Genomic DNA, 23,248 nt, shown 5'->3' with positions numbered 1-23,248 from the left:
ATTCATCCACCAAAGAGGGGTGATTTAGGGTCAATTTTTGACCCAAAATCACCCCTCTAACTCGTTTTTCTATTTCCCTTTTATTGAAATAAGTGATTTTCACATCTATTTCGTTTTATTTTGTGATTTCGTCGTCTTCGTGCGACGTTGGTTGTTCGTCGTCTTTGTGCGGCGTTGTTTGTTTTTCTTGTTTCTCCCAAGTATTTGATCGCTTCAGATTGTCAGATCAGCTTCGATCCAGTGCAGATCCAATCAATGACTTTGGCGCCATCCACGTTGCAGATCCGGAAACATGGTTATTCCGGAGATTTAAATATAGTCATATGTGTAGGCATTTGTACTTTGCCGTTTTATGCTATTAACATGGATGATGTGAGCCTGTTCGCAGATTCATCCTTTTTGTTTTTAGCGAATTTGCATTATATCGATGTATTCTTTCAATTTGAATGAATGAATATCTTTTATTTTGTCAAAAAAAAAACAATTTGGGGAAACAATTTGATATTTTGTATATTTGAGGTCTCAAATTGATCGACACTTACAAGTCAAACATCAATTTCAATGATTCGATAAACAGATCATTGGGATGCATATAGATTACAACTGAAAATGATGGTTTACTCTTTACAATTTAAATACGAGGCTAGGTGTAATTTAGGTACTATTGTTTTTTTTTGAGAGAATTTAGGTACGATTGTTGGAACTTTTTGTGTTTGAAGGGTGTAACTAGGAAAATAGGGGAAAGATGCAATGACATGTCATTGTTTCATGGGTCAATTGTTCTATGACCGTTATTTTTCTTACTCTATGCTATTCTCGCACGTTTTTATTTTATTTTATTTTATTTTTATCAAAAATGCCTTTAGATTTTCGGGTTTTAGAATCCGATTTGAGTTTTTCCTTTGTTAATGAGTGGTAAATTGATCTTTATCCACACAAATTGTTGCAAAATGCAAACATTCTTTGAAGGCTTAGTTTCTCAGAACTACACATAACATTAACACATCTTATCTTATAGTTATGAATTGTTTCTACGTATTGAATCATGTGACCAATATATTCTAAGGACCTTTTAATTTTAATTATAAGAATATTTTAGTTAGTAGTTTTGTGTTATTGTGTATGCTTCATTTTGTTGCCCCCATTGCGAGTAATAATAATAATAATAATTCCAATCCACACAAGGGGGAATGCATTATCAATGAAAGCCAGTAGAACAGTTTAGGATGTGAGCCAAAAGATCAAATCAATTTTGCAAACCATGCACTTAATTACGTTTATGATTCAATTCGGAATTTTAACTACCATGCATGGGAAGTCGGCCTCATCAGCAGATTCTTTCCCTTTCTATTCCTTAATGTTGTGGGTGTAACCCTTAAACTGTCACTTGCAAGTTCCCTAGCTTCAGGGGTGACTTTGACATCAAACGTCAAAATAGTAGAATTCTCTTCTGGAGTTTTCTTTTCAAGTATTGCACTGGCCTTCTTCACATCCTTCGTATGTATATGACCTATAGCACTGATAGGAATGTTCACTTCTGGAGTTTTCTTAAAATTCAATACTCCTCCTTTCAATAATGAGCCAGGTCTTGAAGCCTGAACATAATCGCTCAAGACCGACTCCACGTCTTCCAAGGCCGCTTTTTTAAAATATTCCAAATCATCACCAGGCTTCACCACATATAAATTAGAGCCAGCAATAGCATGTTCAAGTCCCTACAATAACAGGAAATCTTAACAAATCTCCGATTCTCTACACATTCATAAACATAGAACTGAAGAAAAACATAATTCGATAAAATCTGGCAAGAAAGAAGTCAAATCAATATCACCAAGTACCTGGGCAGTGATCTTCATTCCCATAGCAGCTTTGATTTCTTTGTGATGTATATATGATCCCTGAAATTAGACAACCATTACTTAGCTGGAAGACATACTAAATAATAGAATACAGCTGCTCCTCTGTCGAAGACCTCAAGCTCAGCCTAAGAGGGTGGGTGTTTCCCATCCCCTCAATCGACATAGTTCTAAATCCCAATGACAGTAAAAATGAAGACCTCTCTAGCATATATAGTAATATGAACTATGATCAACCATACTTGTTATAACTCGGTTCTTTCGTGTTAAGCATAATGTTAAGAATCTCATAGTCATGTCCTATGCTTCCAATGCTTATCATTTGCGCTCATTCAAATTTCTTAAAGCCATTTTCCTGCCCAAACCATACTTTAGTACCAAATCAGTAAAAGTAATATCAACCAAGACCAAGTGACCACATGCACACTAGATAGTTATGGACAAAGGTTATATAGTTTTCCTAAGTATCAAGCAACAAAATTGATAGTAAAATAAATTAATCAAATGCAAAAGAAATAGTAGTACCTTAACAAGAAGTTCCTCGACTGGATGAGGTGTCAATAAAGCTTGAATTGTGGTAATAATTGGACCCTATATTATAAACTTTATTAGTCAGAGGCAGAAAGCAAGTATTAATTAACAGAAGTAGTTAGAATCTGAGATGCTTGCCTGCATTCCAGATACAACTATTTGATCTCCTTCACGGAGAACACCTTTAACTAAAACAACATCAAGAGTAGTTCCATAGCCTTCAATAACCTTGACTTCCAAAACAGTACTCTGGTAACCACAGTCAAATAACAGATAGGTCTCTATTGTTAAACAATCAAGAAGCATTCAAGAGTTCAACCACAATTCAATAATATGTGAAAATACGGCTAACCTGCACATCTTCACTGTACGTAAATTTCTCAATCAGGGTCTTTTGGGTCCACTGAAACAATAGAAATAACATGTCTGGGATTCCTTCACCACTGAAATATCAAATACTAAAACATGAACAAACAAAGTGGCAGTGAAAGAGTGTTGTGGCTACAAGAAAGACTATCCACAGTTACCTTATTGCACTTGTCGGCACAATGTTGAATGTTTCTCCCATTGTTTTGTTTTCATAATACAATTGAGTATTTACGCCGAGCATCCTGAACTGAGAAATAATCTAGAAGTAAAAGGAAAAAAATTAGCACTGCGAACATGAACAAAAACAATCTGCCACAACTTAGAAAAAAAAAAAATATCTTTTACTACCTTAGTGACCCTCCTACGAAACTCGTATTTAGCACTCCCATACTGCTGCATCAATGCTTCACGAATTGGAGCATTGCGACATGTTTGCCAGGCACAAATCCTGTCCACCTGCAATGTTGCAAGAACCATGTGACAAAACTGAGTAACCTGAAAGAACAAATTATATTGGAATTTGAAAGCAGCGGGTCATAAAAGTGGAATAGTGACTCACCTTATTCAATGCAACAATGAATTGTGTGTTCCTTGTTTTTAATAGTTGGAATGACTCTAGGGTTTCTGGGTCTAAGCCATGCATAATATCAACAACCAAAATTGCAATATCACATAGACCTGAACCCCAAGATATTGAGTTATTGAATGATTGGTGGCCTGGGGTATCAATAACCAGGATACGACGACTTCCATGGGCAGGAAAGTATGTTGTGCCAATCTGTTGGTCGATACTGCCTTCTTCAAAATTGTTACCTTGAATAGCACCCAGAAGCTTGGTTTTGCCAGTGTTGACACCACCTATGATGCAGCAAATAGGCGACCGGAGGTTCCCATCACTCGGCTTAGAAGGCACAGCAGAGTGTTGTGAATCATGGTTTTTCTTTTTGTCCTCAGCCACAACTTTGGCCTGCTTTCTATCTTGAGTTTCTTCAACCACGGAGTTGGAAACAGTTCCATTTGTATCACTTGCTGTGGAGGAAAATCAAAACAATATGAGCAGAAAAATAGTTCAAAAATTAAAAGAATAAATTTTACAAGGTAAAGAGAAGTATATGCCAAACATGGCGCCTTATCCCGCTAGGCAAGGGGGTTAGCTGCTCCGAAGGTAAACCAAACATCATTAGGTCAAAACATAGAAGTAGCATCAATTTATATTTGACCAAACCACCAAATTAGTGTCTGACTTTGTAACACACTCTCAAACATGTCTCAGATTGTGAATATTTCAAAAAGGTTCTCGACTTTATTAAACTGTCAAGTTGATCCCTAAATTTAACCCCTCACTATCAAGTAGATCCCTATATTTTAACAACTTACTATCAATTTGATTCCTATATTTAATCACTTTCTATCAATTTAGGCCCTAATATGTTTTCAAAAGGACTAATATGAGTAAAATTGACTTTTTGAAATATTCATAATCTCAATATCTATTTGAGAGTATTTTGCAAATTCAGAGGCTAATTTGATGGTTTACCGGTTTATATTCGGTAGCGCTAAAGTAGGTTTATATATATTAATATATTTCTTATGCTAGTTAGTCAGGTAAGAAAAAAGCAAGAAGCAATTAGAGTTTTAGCATCAAAAGAGAATAGGAGCCAACACAAGAGTGATATGTTATCAAGCATAAGCATGCATGTTTTATTAAGCATAATCCAGTGCCAGGTGAACAAGTAAAAACAGCCGTAAACACAGTTTCAGGCACATCATCACCATCATAAACCATTATCGAAGATTTAGCATTACCTTTCTTCATGACAGGAGGAGGAGGAGGACGACGATTCGCTGAGAAACCAAAATTAGAATTTCGGTGGTGATTGAATGAATGTACAGACGAGGCAAAGAAAGAAGCAGAAACTTATAATGCACGTTAAAGATTAAACTAATCTATAACAATATATAGAAGTATAAGGGTTTGCTCAAAACAAAACAAAAAAGTATAAGGGATTTTGGTATTTTTGTATAGCTTCTCAATAAAATAGTTTTTTTGGTTGAGGAGAGAGAAAATAAGATAGATATATTGGAACAATATATAAAAAGATAATATAAGATTTTTTTAGTTAGATTTTTAATTACTTCAATTATATTCTTAAACAAATTTGTCTTTTAAAAAAGCTATATTGTTGGTGTTATTGAAAAAGATAAGAATTTTAATTATATTTATTATATTGTTAGTAAAAGATAAATATAGTTTGTTAGTAACAAACTTTTCCAAAAAAAAAAAAAAAAACTATAGTTTTTTTTTGTGGTGACCAGGGTTTGAACCCCGGACCTTGCATATTTTTATGCATTGTCCATACCAACTGAGCTAAGCTCACAAGGACAGTTTGTTACTTTTAAAAGTCACAAACATATATGTGTGCGCGCGCATACATATATATATATATATATATATATATATATATATATATATATATATATATATATAAGGCCAGTTTGTTTTAAATTTAAAAAAAAAAAATTTCTTTGTATTTCTAAAAATGGATTTTGGAAATTTACTCAAAAAGAGAGTAGAAGTTATATCAAACTCATTTGATATAAGTTATAAAAGAGATTTTGACATTCATTAATTTAAATATTCATTGTTCGAGATTTTGCATAGTAAAAATCGCATTTTTTTTCTTCAAAATGACATCTTTTAAAAATGATTTTTATGAAAACCTATTTGAAATAGCTATTTTTTAGAGTTTTTTTTTTAAATTTTAGTATAAAAAAATTATAACAAAATGATGAAATACTTAGAATGACATTTTATGATAAGATACTCAAACAAATATTTCATTTGAAGTTTTTCTTAACAATTTCTATGTTTAAAAAATTATACCAAAAAAATATTACACTACAAAACTCTATTTTTTTTAAAAAAAAAAACTATAACAAACTGACCCATAATTTTAATCAAAATTTCTTAAAAAATGTATTTATAACTAGCATTAAGACAGACATAGAATGAACGTCTATAATGCAAGACTTATCCAATGGTGGAATTTATAGATCCAATAGTGTAAATCAACGTATATATGATGCAAGACTTATCTCACTTGTGTATCATGCAACTAGCCTTCTTTTAGAATGTGTTTAGATGAAGGGTAATGTAATTTTAGAGGATGGTTTAAATTGTTCAATATACAGTTTATTGTTTGGATGATAAATTTGGAGAATTTTCAAAATAGAGGTTCTTTGTGAAGTATTTTGTCAAGTTTGGAAATTTCAAATACTACCTAAAAGTTAAGAATCTGAAATTCATTCGTGTGAATCACATAATAAGTCCTTATAATTCTTTCATACATGCAAATTCATCCCGATATTTTTCAAATTTTACAAATTGGCCCTATAAATTTTCAAAAAATTGTAAATTGGTCACCAAAATCTTCAAAATTTGCAAATTGATCCCTATTTTCATTTTGAAATTGCTCTATCCTAACAAAAAAAATTAAAATGAAGAGAACTCAATTGAAGTATTTGAATTGCTAAAATTCTAATTTTTCTTGAATTTTCAATTATCTCGTCCAAACTCATTCTTACGAGTTATGACTATAATTTTTTTGGTAAAATGTGTTTAGAACTATCACATTTTAAACAGCCATCTTTAATTTGTTTAATACATGCCGCATTATCCTCATGCAATGCTTTTGGTGTGACATCTTTTATCAAATTGCATGCTCGTTCTTACTCATGCATTCACGATATATTGTTTTGTGAATAGCTTATACTTTGATGAAGTAATCGTGCTTGTTTGCTTCAATGATCATCAAGGTATCAGCTATATTTAATTTAGGTCTTGGTGACCAACGCATGGGAACACATAATTTAAATAGACCAAAAATATGGAGGACATTTCCTATATTTGCCATTTGTTGGGTCAACTAACATCTCTTATTCTGATCAAGAACAAGAAAATTCAATGTCACTATAAATCAGGCTCGTCGATGTACATCTTAGATTCATACAACCTATCTCTATACTCCCAAAAATATCAAAATCAAATAGGCAAAAGTTATGCTTTTAGAGGCCGCAATATCAACAACTCTCACAGGAAGATGGGAGCCATTACCAATGTAATCGTTGAGAGCATCTTTATAAGTACATGAAGTGAAGGACCAGCAGTGTCTTTGAACGGGTCTCCCACTCTGTAAAATAAAAATAAAAAAAATTTCGTACTAGTTAAAAGAATTGTAATTGCTAGAAAAACAGAATATATCACAGGTATATTATAATAAACACTGGCCACAAAAGCTGAATAGTGAAAAGATTAGTGATGAAACTCAAAAGCAAGTGAAAAACGTTCCATAATTGTACAGCAAAGATAGCATACAAAGTAACTATATTACTCTAAATTGTCATAGGTATGTTAATGTCATAATTGAACAACAAGGATAGCATAAAAAGTAACTTACGTGTCTCCTGTTATTGCTGCTTTGTGAGCATCACTTCCCTTGCCTCCAAGAGCTCCGGTCTCTATGTACTTCTTTGCATTATCCCAGGCACCACCAGCTGTGTTCAGAAAAAGTGCCATAAGAATACCAGACACTGTTGCAAACATCAGCAAAGCAGCCACAACTTTAGCCCCGAGTAAGGGTTGCCCTGTATAGTAGCCCAAAATTCGGAATACAAAACCTGCAAGTGATAAAATAAAATGTAATAAACCTAAGTTTGGCATAAAAATATCCATACCAAAAATATACTATTAACAGATCACCAATCAGACCAGGTCATAGAAAAATGAAAAAGAATGAAGAAACAGTTAGCTGATATCTAAGGCATTTTCCATAAAGTTGGTCCAAGAACTTTAGTAGTGACAGAATTAGAGAGAACACAAAAAACAATGCAACAAATTCATGCAAACATTTCTCAAATATAGCAACAGTTAGCCCAAATGCAACAAGGAAAAGCATATCAATAAAGTTTTGATAATCATGTACAACTAAAAATAGTACTTAGTTTATAGATCTCTTCAATGCCAAAAGGAGTATACAACTGCTATTAACAATGTAGTAGTGGAACAATTACAAGGAAAGCCTGAAGAGTTCATAATCAAGAAATCAAGCTAGATAAATAGAAAAACTCGGAGATAAGAGAGATAGGAACTCCAAAACTAGTTCATGATTCATTGATTTGAGGATTGTGAGATAATATACTATCTTTCACGAATACATGCTGAAAAATTTTAAAAATTTCTGCCTCTAGAAATTTAACACAATATATAATTATTTTATCTGTTCCTGAAATAGCCACAAATATTCATTTGCATCTAATGTGATGATTATGGCACAACCCAAAACTTGTATAAATGTTGAATTTCTCCCACAGGTTTCACTAGTAATATAATATAAAGCAAACAAAATTAAAAAACAAAAGTAAACTCACCAACTACAATAGGTGAAATGATTGCCAAAGCACCAGGTTTTATCATCTCTCTTAATGATGCAGATGCTACAATTGCAACACAGCGAGCATAATCCGGTTTCTCCTTGTAATCCTGTAGAAAGTATCAAAGTCGTTAACAGAAGGAAAAAAAAAAGATTCAAAACATAACTAACATACTCAACATTACTTTACAAACTTAAACTTACCATTATACCAGGCCTCTCAATGAACTGCCTTCTTACTTCATTAACAACCTCCTGTGCAGTTCGGCCAACAGCGGCACAAGCCCAAGCACTAAAGACAAATATAAGCATGGCACCCAGCAACCCACCAACGAAAACTTCTGGAATGGCAATATCAACCTGCAATAATCATGTTTTCAGACTCAAACCACACTTCCTCTCCTTTTCCCTCAATTGCATTAAATTTTAATAGCCTAATAAGATGGGAGCCAGTTCTGCACACCTGTTTAAAAGGTTCGCGAGAAAATGAAGAAACCTCATCCATGTAAGCACTAAACAGAAGGAAAGAGGCAAGCGCAGCAGAACCAATGGCAAATCCTTTGGTGGTGGCTTTGGTTGTGTTACCCACGGCATCAAGGACATCAGTGATCTCTCGGACACTTTCAGGCTGATAATAGGTAATGTCAGTATACGTACCATGAGAAATCTCAAATATAACAGTATGGAAAATATTTGTTCTGGCCAGAACTACCTGCTGACTCATTTCTACAATTCCTCCAGCATTATCAGCTATCGGGCCAAACATATCCATGGTAAGAATATAAGCAGCGGTGCTAAGCATTCCCATTGTTGCTACAGCTGTGCCAAACAGCCCGCCAGTTGGGTTTCCTGTTTCATCTATTAGTCCAGCAGTCTGTCCCAGCCAGTAGGCCGAGACAATCGCCACACTGATGACAAGGACCGGAAGACCAGTAGATTCCAGCCCCAAACTAACCCCAGCAATTATGTTAGTGCCATGGCCAGTAGAGCTAGAAAGAGCTAACGTGCGCACAGGCTCATGCTTGTAGTCAGTATAATACTTGGTGATCCAGACAAAAATGTACGCTGTGATAATACCAATCAACCCGCACAAAGCAAAATTGAACCATGCTGAAGGTGCTTGCTCAACATAAAGTAACCACCGGGTAGACTGCAGAGTAATTAAATTTAAACAGTAAGAGCAATAGAAGGTGTGAAATAATTTGAAAAGGTTGAAGATATTTTGTGGTGCAATCCTAAACAGAAATTGCATATTTCAATTTCAATGACAAAAAAATTACAGCTAATAGAACACAGTATGCTTGGCCAACCCAGATAACTTAAAAAAGCCAAATTTAAATATCATAAATGAAGATTAACTATTACCAGACCAAATGCCAGAACAGCTAAAACTATTGTAACAGAATATCCTTTCTGAAGAATTGCCATAGGATCTTCCATAGGAGCCATTAGTCCAGATTCACGTGTACCCCGAATAGAAAATATTCCCACAGATGAAACTACCAGATCAAATGAGTGAACAACAAGAGGAAACAAGATGAAGCCAGATGGATCTGAATCAGAAGAAAAAAACATCAAATTATGCATACAACTCAGTGAAAACCAAAACAAAGCAATAAAGAGACAATATGGAGTAACTGGGTACTTGCCTTCGATTTTACAGCGCTGTGCCATTGTTCCCCCTAGTATCATGGCACTGATTATTTCAGCTGCAATGCTTTCAAAAAGATCAGCACCTCTAGCAGCACAATCTCCCACATTGTCTCCAACCTTAGAATCAAAACAGAATCATTATGATACCACTGGAAGTAGAGGACTAGGGAGGAAAAAAAGTAAAGACAGAAAGAAGCAAACACAAAGGCCACATAAATTATAAACAGAAAACAGTTCTTTTCACCTGCCTTATGTTTATAATTTTATGAGTATGAAATGATTTTACAAAATTTCCGTGTATGTATATCAATTATTTAATGATGTTCACAAAATTTTCATAATATCTTCAATATTCTTGGCTTGAAGCTTAATATTAGAGTTCTTAAATTTAAGATATACTGAAATAAAAATATCTCCAATGGACATCTCTACAATAAGTTTGTTATGTACCATACTGTTAAATTTCTTATTATGGCAGTTATGTTTTTATTATTTGTCAGTTATTTTATTTATTTTTATGAACAAATTGAGAAAGGAAAGAGGAAAGTGGTTATTTGGATAGTTATTGAATGGTTATAAGAGGGAGAGACCTCTCTCTCATTCTTGGAAGGGAGAGACCAAGACTCTCGAATTTCTTGGAAGGGAATTTTTCGGTAACCGCAGACCAATCTGTTCTTAGTGCCTAAGTCAGTTTCTTGTGTGATATTCTGTAATTCCACCATTCCTCTGCTTTAATACAGGATTGCAGGATTTAATTGTAATAAAATTGTTTTTTTTTTCCTAAACTTACCAATATAGACACCAGTTTCTATCACATACTTTATTCTCTGGTTATTAAATAGTTTAACAAAACCAAAACAATGACCATAGAAGTGATAAATCCCATAAGCTTCTTCCACAAAACAACAAATGCAAATATCTAGGTCTTAGGAATTAAAATCAGAGAAAATCTTCAAGTAAATTAAATCAGAGTAAAAGTCAACCCGTCTAACATTAACACCTTCAAATATGACCATGTAAAACGTCAATGTAATTTAAACATGAACAATAGCAAGTAGATATACTGTTTCTGTTACTTATAACCTTATTTTGATTTTAAAAATTCAACAAACTATCCTATGGCCCTGAGAAAAACAAGTAGTAATCTATGGAAACCCTGGATTGACATAAGCATCAATTTGAATGTGCAGAGTGTGGACCCTTCCAAATGAAGTAAACAACAATTGAACAATTACCAGGTCAGCAATAACAGCAGGATTTCTAGGGTCATCTTCAGGTATTCCCTGTTCTACTTTTCCAACAAGGTCTGCCCCAACATCAGCTGCTTTAGTATATATTCCACCACCCAACTGAGCAAACAGTGCAACAAAGGAGGCACCAAATCCATATCCAACTAGGAGAAGAGGCACTGACGGAAAAGAAAAATGTTTAAAAATCAAATAGAGAGAGAGGAGAGAGAATAAAAGCCAAAAGATGCAGGTAATGCTCCCATCCCTAGCAGTAAAGACAAAATCATGGTGCAGTCAAATCAGCTGCAATTCATTTCAGACTAAAGTCGAATATACCCACTTCAGCTAACTATGATAAAACTGGATACAGAACACATTTAGGGGTGAAAATGATATACATCTTTTGGATTTTTCAGTACATCTAGAAATCATTTGCGACCACAATCAGATCCATACACAGATAAAAAATCACCAAATCATACACACTTACCAAATGGAAAAATAGTTTGGAAGGAAGTATACCAATGAAACATAATAGTACTCATATATGTTATTGATAACAGCATCTAAACTTCAAACATTTTAAAAAGAAATTTTCCATTCATTATAATAAATAAGTTCGGGGAGAAGTCTGTACATACAATCAGTGACCTTCATTGAACCAGGTGTGCCCACTCCCAGCCAAACATAAAATGTGGCATAAAGGACTGCTATACCGATTACAGCCATACCAACAACGATAAGAGCTGATAAACCACCTGCTCGAGTAGCTATCTGTAGAACTTTCTTTCAGTTAATATAGGAATAGTGAACTGTTTGTATTTTTTTGTAGACACTGATACTGAACTAATGACAGCTAACCTGCAATGCCTCTCTTGAAGACCGTCTCGCAGCACTAGAGACTCTGACGTTGGCACGAACTGACACCCACATCCCTACATATCCAGCAAAACCTGAACAAAGGGCACCTAAAAGGAAAGAAGCTACAGTGATGCATGCAGATGTTGTCCTGAAAAAGAATGTATGAGAGATGAGAACATGTAAAAAGTTTAATAAAGAATATATGAGATATATAAGTGTGATGTTATGTTACCTTCCCATGCCAGAAGCTTCCTGTTGAGGAGTTGGGCTGCGAAACAAATATATGAAAAGAATGACAAGAGCAAGCAACATAGCCATCTTGGATATAGTTCCATACTGTGTCCGGATAAATCCTTCAGCTCCATCTCGTATGGCATCAGCTATCTAGAAAGTAATATGATAAGGTCACAGGACAAGAGTTGATGGTATGTGATCCAATAATTTCAAGATTCAAAATAGTATTAACCTGAACCATTTCAGGGGGACCCTCATCTTTAGCGAGCACCCACTTCATAAGATATATGGCGACAAGGAAGCTGAGAATACAAATGGTGATGACAAAGACAATAATTGGAGAAGTACTTGCACCCATGTAAAAGATAGCTCCAAAGCCGAGGAGTAAAAGAATGAAGAGGACACGAACATTTATACCGAGTAGAATACGAAATATCTGCAGAAATCAAACATGTAAGGAGGAAGATGGGAAATTCAAAAATGGGGGAAATGAATGAAATAGAGTAAGATGATAATACCTACCAGGGGGGTGTAAGGTTTAGAACGCATGTTAGGGAAAGTTCTTGGCCTATCATGGTAAGTGCCGGTCTCCATGATATCTTCATCCATCATGATTGTATGAGTTGAATTCACTCTCCGTACAACTGGAAAAGGACTATACTCACCTCCTTGGGGTGGTGGTAAGTCACCCCCTGAACCCGGTCGCTGAATTTTGAATTCTCTTTCTTCTTCACCTATTATTCCTCACATTCAATTCAACAAAATTGAATTCAACTAAAACCTGATAGATCGTATTAATTTAAATTGATTTAATAACGACGACATTACGAAATCACGTAGATAGATAGATAGATAGATCTAAATGCATCGGCATTTAAGATTTGATAATTGAAATTGAAATTGAAAAAAATAGATCTAATAATGCTTACACTTGTGAAATTAGCTTCGTCTCACTCACTCCAAACCAAGCAGAAACACTTCTTCTTCTTCTTCTCTTTCTCCTTCGTGTTCGTGTTCGTTCCTTCTCTTTTTTTCGAACTACTGCTTCTTTCTTCTTCTTCTTCTTCTTCTTCAGTTTTGAGTTTAATTAATTAATTGATTAATTAACGTGTCATATATTGTTAAGCTGTCAATATTATTCAATCACATTGCGCCATGTAATAATCACTTCATTCTTATTGGCTACTACTTCTCTTATACACCCACGTTATTACAACAATGACTACTACTACTTTTATTTCATTATTATACTATGTTTGCAATATTTTTATTTGTTATTGGTCTAGTCAAAATTCCTAAAGTAGTTAAAAAAAAAAAACGAAATCAATTGTTAAGACATTAATTAAATTCACTTTTTCACTCAAATGCAATCCACTTAAAAAAAAAGTGAATTTAACAAGAGATTGTGATGTATTAATAGAGTTGTGTTATTTGAACAATCATTTGATTGACAATTTTTGGACAACCATAATTTTACAAAGAAAAAGAGGTATTGACACAAAAACTAAAGCAATATAGAGAGAAAGTAAAAACATGATGTGAGTATGAGAGAGAAAGTTGTCACAAAAGTTGTCAAAAAGTGGTTGTACAAATATCATTTCTCGTATTAATAATATCAGGTCGCTTAGTGCCATTATAGGAGATAAAATATTTGTCTCGAAAATTCATTTGGTTGAGAGAAATTTTCTTCAACCTTAAAAAACTCGGTTTGTGATCCGACACTGAGAGACAATATATTTTTCAAAAAATATTATTTGTCAGAAAAAGAGACAAAATATTATAACTATATAACATCTTGTCTTAATTCACTATTGATCAGCAAGATATGATAAATTAATACTAAAACTTATATCTTCATAATTTTATAGTTAAAAAATAATAGTATTAAAAAATTAATTAAATATTAAAATTAGAACATTTGAAAATAAAATAAGTTTTTTTTTTGTACTAGAAAAACAAAATAATTATTAAAAATTACAAAAAATATGATTATTAATTTAAATTTTTAACAAATTAAACATAATTTTCTCACCATGTTAGTTTTATCATTTACATATAGTATGTGTCCTTGTTAGCTTAGCTCAGTTGGTAAGGACAATGCATAATAATGCATAATATATGTAAGGTCTGAGGTTCGAACCCCGGACACCACAATTTTTTTTTTACATATAGTATGTATCACGCATTTACTTATCTTTTTTGAAAAAGCATATCTTTATTGATCTTATCTAACATATTTCATAGAATTATTTAGTTACTCATGATATTTTTTTTGAAAAATAAATAAATTGTATATTTAGTGGTTTCAATGAATATTTTCAAATTATTTAAAAATATTAATTACTTACATAATATTTTATAATATATAAAAATTTAATGTTGGTATGCGGTATGCATAAAATACATGATATGATAAAATAATATGATAAGATTTGTTATCTTGTGTGCATCAAACACATGTTAGAGTAAGTTATTATCATTTCTATATATACTATTAAATTTTATATTGTTTTATTTCATATCTCATCTCTATCATATCATGCGCATCAATGAGGTCCCTAAAATTTTCACGCTATCTCGTTTATGTATTCTTATGCTACTATCTGATGTTCTAACAATTGTTATCAAATGATGCTTAACTCTGATGTGAAATTCGAGGTGAGAAAGTTCGACAGGAAATTTTGGATTATGGCAAAAGACAAGGTTAAGGATTTATTGGCTCTATAAAGTTTACACAAGGCGACATGTGAGATGAAACCAACCCACATAGAGGATACCACTTAAGCAAATATGATAAAGAAGGTCACATGATTGATATGTTTATGCGTTTCAAACGAGGTGATGTATCATATCTTGGACCTAACAACTCTGAAGGAGGTTTGGGATAAATTGAAGAGTCAGTATATATCTAAGACGCTGATAAATAAACTATTTGCGGAGCAGTGACTATACAACTGAAAGATGTATGAATGACTTGATTCACAACATGTAAATGTCTCCAACAACATGATCGATGATCTGGTGAGGTTTGGGGTGAAGATCGATGACAAAGACAAGGTAATTATTTTGTTATGCTCGTTCCCAAGTTCTTACGACCACTTGGTGGCTACTCTTACCTACGAGAAAGACTCTATCAACATCGATGTAATCAATAATCTTAACCACAGTAGCAAAAAAATCTCACTGTAGAAACACAAATTAATTGTAATATTTTATTCAAAGAATTAAATCAGATTAAATTAATATTCACTTGCAATGGTTTTGTCATTTTTTGCACCCACTTGCTATATCCTTCTCCACTTCCCAGTATAAAACCTTCCCCATATAATTCTACAAAGCCACTCTAGTATATATGTTACAAAAGCTAATGTATAGGTTTGTCTTATTTGATTTTATTTTCCTATATATATATATGTTGCCTTTGCTAGCTGCAGTGCATTAATTCAATCGCTAGAACCCTTCACACTCTCTCTTTGGTAAGTGACTCACTTGAACTCTTCATACTCTCTTTGCTAAGTGAACTTCTGTCATTTTTTTCTTCATCTTGCTTATAGATATCTCGCGTTATATTCACTTCTCATTGTGTTTTATAAATTTGTCCTTCATGCTGAGATTTGTCTTCATAATTGTGATTCATGCTCTAAATTTGATGGTGCAGGTTTATGTCTTCATGTATGTAATCTTCTATACAAGATAAGTAAAGATCCATGAATTTTTTTTTCTATAATTATCCATTTGTCTGTTGAATAACTTTAAGCATGCAATACATGCCTCTTCTTTGTCTCCAATCCACAGGTTTCCACAGCCAACTACTCTTGAAGCAACCACACTAGCAACATGAAGGCACACCAAAGCAATACAAAAATTAGTCCCAAAAGTTTAAAGTTTATTTTAAAAGGAAAGATGATTAAAGTGTGAAATGAAAATTGAATCTTTTAATATTTAAACATTCCGTCCAAGGTGTGAATATAGTTTAAAACAAGGTTCTCACGTTTATTCAAGAATCCAGTCTATCAATTTTTCAGCAGTGCTTCAAGTTCAAGCAACCACACCAGCAACATGTTAGATTTGAGTTTTTTATTATAAAATGCAGTCTTTCTTTTTTTGAGAGAAAAATGCAGTCTATCTAAACAAATAATTGAAGTGCCTGACCTACATAGTATCAAATTACATAGAAAAAATATTTGAATGAAATGAACTATATAAGTTTAGTGAAATAACAAACTTAGCCATATTTCATAAAGTAAATTGCTTGATATAGGATTAGAGTTTAATAACTATACTACATAAACATGTTTTAGTATAAAATTCAATCATATTTTATCACCTTGTGGTATTATAGTCCTTTTTGTGATATTTTGGATAATTTTCTATCGGACAATCTTGCATAATAAAGTATGGATGGAGTTTCTTTTCGCACCCCTCCGAAAGTATACTCCGGAACTATACTTTAATGAATACACTATATTTTTGCCCTCTGAAAGTATACTTCCAGACGGAAACACATTTTTTCCCTTCATTCAGATGTATACTTTCCTATGAGGATTCGAACAATGATTTGATATAAGTGTAAAACTCGATATAAGTGTAAAACTCGTGTAATTTTTATGGGATTAGCGAAGCAATGACACCAAACAAGGGTGGCACTTTGGTGCCATTAATGGCACCATGCCATTAGATCAGGGCAACACATTGCCCCAAGTGTGTGTGTGTGTGATGTGTGTGTTGGGTGCCATCAATGGCCAGGATTTAATGGCACGGTGCCATTAATGGCACCCAAGTATTGTCCCTATCACAAAGCATATTTAGCTCACATACACAGCAATGTGTAACACTGTGTCTTCTGCTTTTGTGGTCTTTGCCTCCGATACTTTAGGGGTTTTCTCATATGACTCTAAGGCTTTGTTTGGGAGTTTGGAGGGGAGGGGAGGGGAGGGTTTTCGAAAAAAGGAAGGAGCAAGTGGAAGAAATAGAAGACATTGGGAGGAGAGGGCTTTGGAGGTTAATTTTTTACTCATAATAAAAAATCCCCCTCATTTGGGGAACTCAAAAATTGCATTGGGGGAGGGTTTTGGGGGGGTTATGGAGGGTTTATATGAATTTTTCAAATTCAATCTATGTTGTTATAATATTCTTAAAATAAAAAATCCCCCTCATTTGGGGAACTCAAAAATTGCATTGGGGGAGGGTTTTGGGGGGGTTATGGAGGGTTTATATGAATTTTTCAAATTCAATCTATGTTGTTATAATATTCTTAAAATTAAAAGTATATTAATCATAAGTATTAGTTTATCATTCTCTAAAAAACTGTTCTTTCAAAAAATGTCAATTTTTTGTCAATTTTTCTATATATTTCCAACCCCCCAAAGCCCTCCCCTCCCTTCCCCTCCAAACTCCCAAACAAAGCCTAAAACTTCTCTCCATTGCCCTCTCATGGCATGGTTAAACAAACTTTCAAACTCAATTTCAGGCATTTTAAGAGCTAGCCAACCTCTCTATTTTTTTCAAGATAAAGTGCATAAAAACACCATCCTTTTCGAATTCAACCAGAGTTATGAGAGTAATCTTAAGACTCCACAGTGAAATGGTAGTGATGCTTGAAAAATGACATTTCAAATTTAAATTCCGAGAAGGAATTAGATTTCAAGATAGACAATGGAAATTTATGATATATACATAAATGAGTCTAAAAACAGATTTTCCAACAAAACAAATACAAAATTAAGGTCTTAGCATACAAATTCACTATCTACAACTATGATATAATAATAACAAGGTTCTTTATATAAAGAAAATAACACATAATTAGCCTGCAATTATATAATAAGTTATTTAAAGAGTTTGATCAAGATTTAGGTAAAAACAAATATTAATTCAAAATTCATAACATGATAATTTCTTAAGTATTTGTGGAAAAATCCCAGTATAGATTTGTGAAAAAAATTACAATATTTTATCCAAGCTATTATATCAGATTAAATTAATACACCACTTGCAAGGCTTGTTTGGTGGGAATTCAGAAGCTGGATTGTTTGGTCGCTGTTCAAAGATGTATTAATATTCTCCTTTTTAATTCAATCATCGTTATCATTTGACACCGTTTGTGGTTAGCTTCTGTAATTTGTTTCATTGTCTTGGGTAATTTGTAGCCAATCGTGTGTTGATATGACTTGAAAAATAACGACGATATCCACCCGTGCGTGCACGCACGGGTACCAGACTAGTTAATGCTACATTCTTGTATCATTCTAAAGGAGAAAAAAATTAGAGGGAAGAACTTAAGGCGACGATTTGTATGTGAAAGAGAGTCAAGATCTTAGGCGAAACAATGGTAAATCATATTGTGGAAAAAGAGATCAAAATCCAAGAACAGAATAACAGTTTAGTGCTTTGATTGGTAACATATCAACCATTGAAAGAAGTATTGTCTGAACAAGAAACATGATCTAGTTAAGCAAATGTGGTCAAAACCGATAATTCTGACAGTGAAGGAGATATTATTTGTGTTTTGATGACACTCTATCATCTCTCTTTTCTTAGATGTTTTTATTTGGTTTTTATGACAAATTCATTGTAATCCAGGAGCAAAAAGGGTCAAAAAGTGCAGAAAGCAAGAATACCACAAAGAAGCAGTTCGGGCCTCGATTCTTCACATTCGGGCGTCGATTTTGAAGCACATGAACCACTTTTGGTTCGACATAAATCGGGCGCCGATTTCACGCAGGCATGGGCTTATGGATCTGTTATTTTGGTAGTTTGGGCACCGAATTTTACACTTCGGGGCCCGATTTTTACATGTCTATTTAAGCAAATTGCGTTTTCAGATTAAGGTGTGGACTATTTTAGAGAGAAAAAGGCATATTTTGGAGCGGAGGCTTTGGAGATCTGGAGGGAGACCATCAAAACTCATAGTCAGTCATCCAATACATGTATGAATCCTTGTTTTTATGTTAGTTATCTTGTACTTTAGCTATGAGTAACTAATCTCTTTGTGGTTGAGACTTAGATGAATTTGATATAATCTCATGGGAACCCTAATTTGTTGAACTGTGGTTGAGACTTAGATGAATTTGATATAATCTCACGAGAACCCTAATTTGTTGAACTCCTTTGAATATCAACAATGAAAGTCTAGTTTTAATTCGTATTACTTTATGTTTAATGCTTTTTGTATGTTCATTATATTGACTACTAACCCTAGTGTTTTTGAATATGCAAACTGATCTTAGAGATTGAATGACCACTAACCCTGACTTTTGACTCTGATCTAGGTAATATGTTTAACCTAAGTAATCATGCTAGAGATAGATCATTATTAGGTTATGACTAATGGATTAACGTTCTGTTAAAACCTCCAACGGTTTCGAATTCACTTAAGAGATTAAGGGGTTGTCACTTGTGGGGAGAATTCTAGGTCAAGAGATTGGGTAGAGTTACTTTGTTAATCTGTCGTTGAACTATATAATCATTGCTTGAATTAGGAGTGCAAATTACAATAGGAGAACTTTGGAGGATTTGAAGGTCTTAACCATACTTCTCTCTAATTTTCTTAAAACCAACTTTTATGGTTTTATTTACGTTTACGTTATGAAAACAAATCCAACTGTCTAGGGCAACCAGAAATTTAATACATCCTTTCGATAAAGAAATTGCTGAGTAGGAATTAACAACGGTCCTCGTGGATTCGATCTTATTTATTACTTCGATAGTTTTGGTTCACTTGCCAAATCTCTATCATGTTTCACCTAGCAAGTGTACTTATATGTGGATTCTTGACTTTGGTTGCTCTTACCACATGACGCCGCACTGGAAGTGATTCACTACATTCAAGTGAGGTATTTTTGGAATAAAGTATATTCCAAAATTGATAAAGAACTTGATTTTCGTAGGTAGTCTACATGAAAATGGCCGAGTGCTAGAAAAGTATGGCTCTCTCTCATAAAAGCTACATTGAAAAGGTGCTAGACAAAGTTGATATGAGCAATTCAAAGGTTGTGAATACCCTATTGACAAATCACTTAAAACTCTCATTTAATTAGTGTCCAAAGACAGATGAAGAAGCTGAGTATATGTCAAAGGTTCGTCCGTCCCTGCCCTTGTGTTTGCCCAAACGTGTGTTAGGCCCAATTGTTGTTGGGAGTGACTAGGGATACAGGGGGAGTTAGTCCCTTGTTGCATGGTTAACATGAATTCTTGTAACTAGGACATCGACCCGTGCTCCGCCCGGGTCCAATAGCGGAAATAAATTGCAAAAAGAGTATAACAACAGCAGAAGAATCAGTACTTGAATTACATGACATAACAATAATCAATCAAAATACATCCTTAGTAGCAAGCATAGCAGTGACCAAAATTAAAAGCGACAATAACTAAATCATAGTTTTAATTTACTAATATGTTTTAGTGTGAAAAATATTAATAAACATCCCGTAAAAATTCATAATAAATGTATTATATAATATTATCGTAAAATACATTTTATAAATAAATATATAATCACATATTCCATAAAACAATATATAGTTCATATACTCATTTGTATTATATCAATATATAGTTTCCATAAAACAAACATAAACTTATATATATTTTTATTAATATATAGTAATACACCCACATAAATTTTATTAATATATTAATAAAAATTAACAACTTTTCCCCTGGAGCATTCTTTCACATTATTTTGATATTTTTTCGTTCATGTTTTGATAAATGAACCACATGACTATGTTCCAAGTCTTAGTCTGAAATATATTTTAACACTACTATTGCCCATACCATTGCCCATATCATTTCACTAAATTTATAATAAACTCACCTGATGTATCTTACTTGCCCATATCATTACATCTATTATAATACTTTAACACTACTTTGACTCACCCTCATTCACCCATTCACGCCCCTCTCTCATATTGTGGAATTTCCAGCATAATAAAATGACACTTGTTAGAGAATAATATACCAACATTATTATTGTTAATCATATTCATTTGGTATTCTTGTTTGCTGCTAATCTTCTACATTTAAGATAGACAACCAACATTAACTTCATCTACTTTCTTTTGGTTGATTATTTGTTTTGGTTGAAGCATGTCTTTTTGGTAGATTGTTGAAGTGATAAGAACTTCATTCATCTTTTCCTGCAAAATATAATATTTTTCAAGTATATTAGCGACATACTTTTCTGCAAAAAATTGTAGTTAAAAAATGAACAACTTATTTTTATAGGACTCTAACAAATGATATTAGCGACTGAAGAATGAAGAACTTTAAAGTTTTCTGCAAAATAAATCAATGAAATGTTAGAAAACACTTTTAACTTTTGAAATGTGAAATAAAGTTAGTAACACTACCATTTATTTGAAGATAGAATCTCTCCATATTTGTAGATTTTTTGTAACCTGTTAAATCTACAAAAAGAAATATGTATGAAAAGTGGTGTTAGCATATATGAGTTTTGAATTCAAAAAAGTCATGATGTTTTTTGGTAAAGAAATATGCAGGAAAGAAATGAATGAGAAAGAGCATAGTTGAGACATTTGGAAATGAGTGAATGATAAAATGTTATGGAAAGATCTCATTATAAAGAAAAAGAAGAGAGGGAAATTTTTAGTATGTGAAGTTTGAATTTGAAATAGCTTGGTTTGTGCTTTGTAGGAACCGTGAAAGCATGCAAAATGATGAAACCATGCTTTGTTGTAACCAACATTAGACCATTGCTTTGTGCTTTGTAGCTGGACCCGCGAAATGATGAAATTTTGTTACATATGTACCCTTTATTAAATTGAATCAACAGTGTAATGAAAAGGGTAAAAAGGTGAAAGTGTGGTAAAAAACTCAGGGTTATCCCATTTCAAAAATTATTACCATGTTACCCTCCAATAAAAGGAAATTAGAGTGAAGTTAAGAATGTTGAAGCAGGGACAGTTGTGAGTTTTCTACGTGCATTTGTATATAATATACTCCCTCTGTTTCAAAATCAGTGTCGCTTTAGCCAAAAAAATTTGTTTCAAAATGAATGTCATTTTCGATTTTCAATGCAATAATAACTTTTTATTTTCAATTGTACCCTTCAATTAATATTATGTTACACTACTACCAAAGTATTATTTTTTCTTTAATGAAAAACAAACTAATAATTGATTAGGATAATTTGGTAAAATTGCTATGACATTTGACTACTTTATTCCATTCCTTAATTTATGTGCAATTGGCTAAAACGACACTCATTTTGAAACGGAGGGAGTAATTGATTAGTATGTTTTAGCGTTAAGTGGGTGAATAAAATAGTATCATGCACGTGTATATATAGTGGACCAATATGAAAATCACACTCATTGATAGAAGGGTCAATTTAATTATGGGGAGAGGGAAATAAAAATTCAAATTGAGAATACAAAAGTTAGCAAGGCTATTGGGTGTATGGCATTAACTACACGTCTAAAAGCTTCCAAAGGAAGCTATGTTTAGTTTTTTTTTATAAGAATAGAGTTAGCCAATAGCAATTAAATACATGTGTAAAAGCTTCTCATGTAAGCTAGGTTAATTAGTTAAGGAGGGAAAGTAGGCATGTAATTAGGGTAAAGCATTAGCTAAACCTTACAAGCTTTTAAAGTAAGAAGATCTGGACTGTAACACTGTAAACTTTAATTCACCGAAGAAATATACAGAATTATAACAACTATATAATCGCAGATATAGAAACCATTAAAAATTAAATGAACAAAGATCGTATCTCGTTGTCTTGCGATTATTATTTCTTTATTCTTTTGTTACCAATTGCTGTACTAACACAATCCTTATTATTTTTGTTGAAGCTTTCTCATTCATTTTACTAGGAGGGGAAAAAATGCAACTGCTCATTCATCAACAAAAGCAGCTATATTGTAGACTAGTCACCAATTTTTTGACCTTCTTACATTGTATTTCACTATTTCAGCTATTACTTTCCTAATGAAATGAATGATATAGGCTGTTTTATGTTAGAAAAAACTAAAGCATCATAAATTATTATTTTTTGGAATAATGCATCATAAAGGTTATTGAAGTATACACACACATTTTCCTTAGTCCTAGTAGTATA

General features: G+C 33.0%; 2 protein-coding genes and 2 long non-coding RNA genes across 5 annotated transcripts; 1 reads left to right on the top strand and 3 right to left on the bottom strand.

Annotated features, from left to right (window-relative positions):
• Positions 1-1,229: 1,229 nt before the first annotated feature.
• Positions 1,230-2,211, bottom strand: LOC146925656 (uncharacterized). The gene is made up of 2 exons (XM_085706808.1): positions 1,839-2,211; positions 1,230-1,715 (listed from the first exon to the last, which is right to left on the bottom strand). Exons 1-2 carry the CDS (start codon positions 1,860-1,862, stop codon positions 1,302-1,304), a joined length of 438 nt encoding a protein of 145 aa, XP_085562934.1. The 5' UTR covers positions 1,863-2,211; the 3' UTR covers positions 1,230-1,301.
• A 4,414-nt stretch (positions 2,212-6,625) lies between these two features.
• On the bottom strand, positions 6,626-13,247 carry VP2 (vacuolar H+-pyrophosphatase 2). Of its 2 annotated transcripts, none has more exons than XM_085706806.1 (15): positions 13,092-13,247; positions 12,685-12,943; positions 12,395-12,598; positions 12,161-12,312; positions 11,929-12,076; positions 11,709-11,841; positions 11,074-11,246; positions 9,835-9,955; positions 9,551-9,738; positions 8,898-9,335; positions 8,649-8,813; positions 8,390-8,545; positions 8,184-8,295; positions 7,214-7,433; positions 6,626-6,946 (listed from the first exon to the last, which is right to left on the bottom strand). In XM_085706806.1, exons 2-15 carry the CDS (start codon positions 12,772-12,774, stop codon positions 6,847-6,849), a joined length of 2,400 nt encoding a protein of 799 aa, XP_085562932.1. In that variant the 5' UTR covers positions 12,775-12,943; positions 13,092-13,247; the 3' UTR covers positions 6,626-6,846. The 2 variants fall into 2 exon arrangements, with proteins under 2 accessions (XP_085562932.1, XP_085562933.1); XM_085706807.1 differs by having other exon boundaries at positions 12,685-12,896.
• Positions 13,248-15,563: 2,316 nt separating this feature from the next.
• On the top strand, positions 15,564-16,278 carry LOC146925654 (uncharacterized). Its single transcript, XR_015007914.1, has 2 exons — positions 15,564-15,638; positions 15,821-16,278. It is a non-coding gene; the product is annotated as an uncharacterized LOC146925654 (long non-coding RNA).
• Positions 16,279-20,684: 4,406 nt separating this feature from the next.
• On the bottom strand, positions 20,685-21,920 carry LOC146925653 (uncharacterized). Its single transcript, XR_015008081.1, has 2 exons — positions 21,519-21,920; positions 20,685-21,305 (listed from the first exon to the last, which is right to left on the bottom strand). It is a non-coding gene; the product is annotated as an uncharacterized LOC146925653 (long non-coding RNA).
• Between the last annotated feature and the right edge of the window lie 1,328 nt (positions 21,921-23,248).

Source organism: Medicago sativa, chromosome 4, assembly GCF_051527215.1.
Source record: "Medicago sativa cultivar Bolivia chromosome 4, Bolivia_mono, whole genome shotgun sequence".
In the NCBI taxonomy this organism is placed as follows: Eukaryota; Viridiplantae; Streptophyta; class Magnoliopsida; order Fabales; family Fabaceae; genus Medicago; species Medicago sativa.
This window is presented reverse-complemented; position numbering and strand designations above follow the sequence as displayed.

Excerpts from the sequence above, each read along its gene's own strand:
- LOC146925656 (XM_085706808.1), bottom strand. The coding sequence starts at position 1,862 with ATGGGAATGAAGATCACTGCCCAG. Across the intron at positions 1,716-1,838 it reads GAATGAAGATCACTGCCCAG|GGACTTGAACATGCTATTGC; the intron begins GTACTTGGTGAT and ends CTGTTATTGTAG.
- VP2 (XM_085706806.1), bottom strand. The coding sequence starts at position 12,774 with ATGATGGATGAAGATATCATGGAGACCGGCACTTACCATGATAGGCCA. Across the intron at positions 12,077-12,160 it reads GAAGCTTCTGGCATGGGAAG|GACAACATCTGCATGCATCA; the intron begins GTAACATAACAT and ends ATTCTTTTTCAG. Across the intron at positions 8,546-8,648 it reads CTCGCGAACCTTTTAAACAG|GTTGATATTGCCATTCCAGA; the intron begins GTGTGCAGAACT and ends TGATTATTGCAG.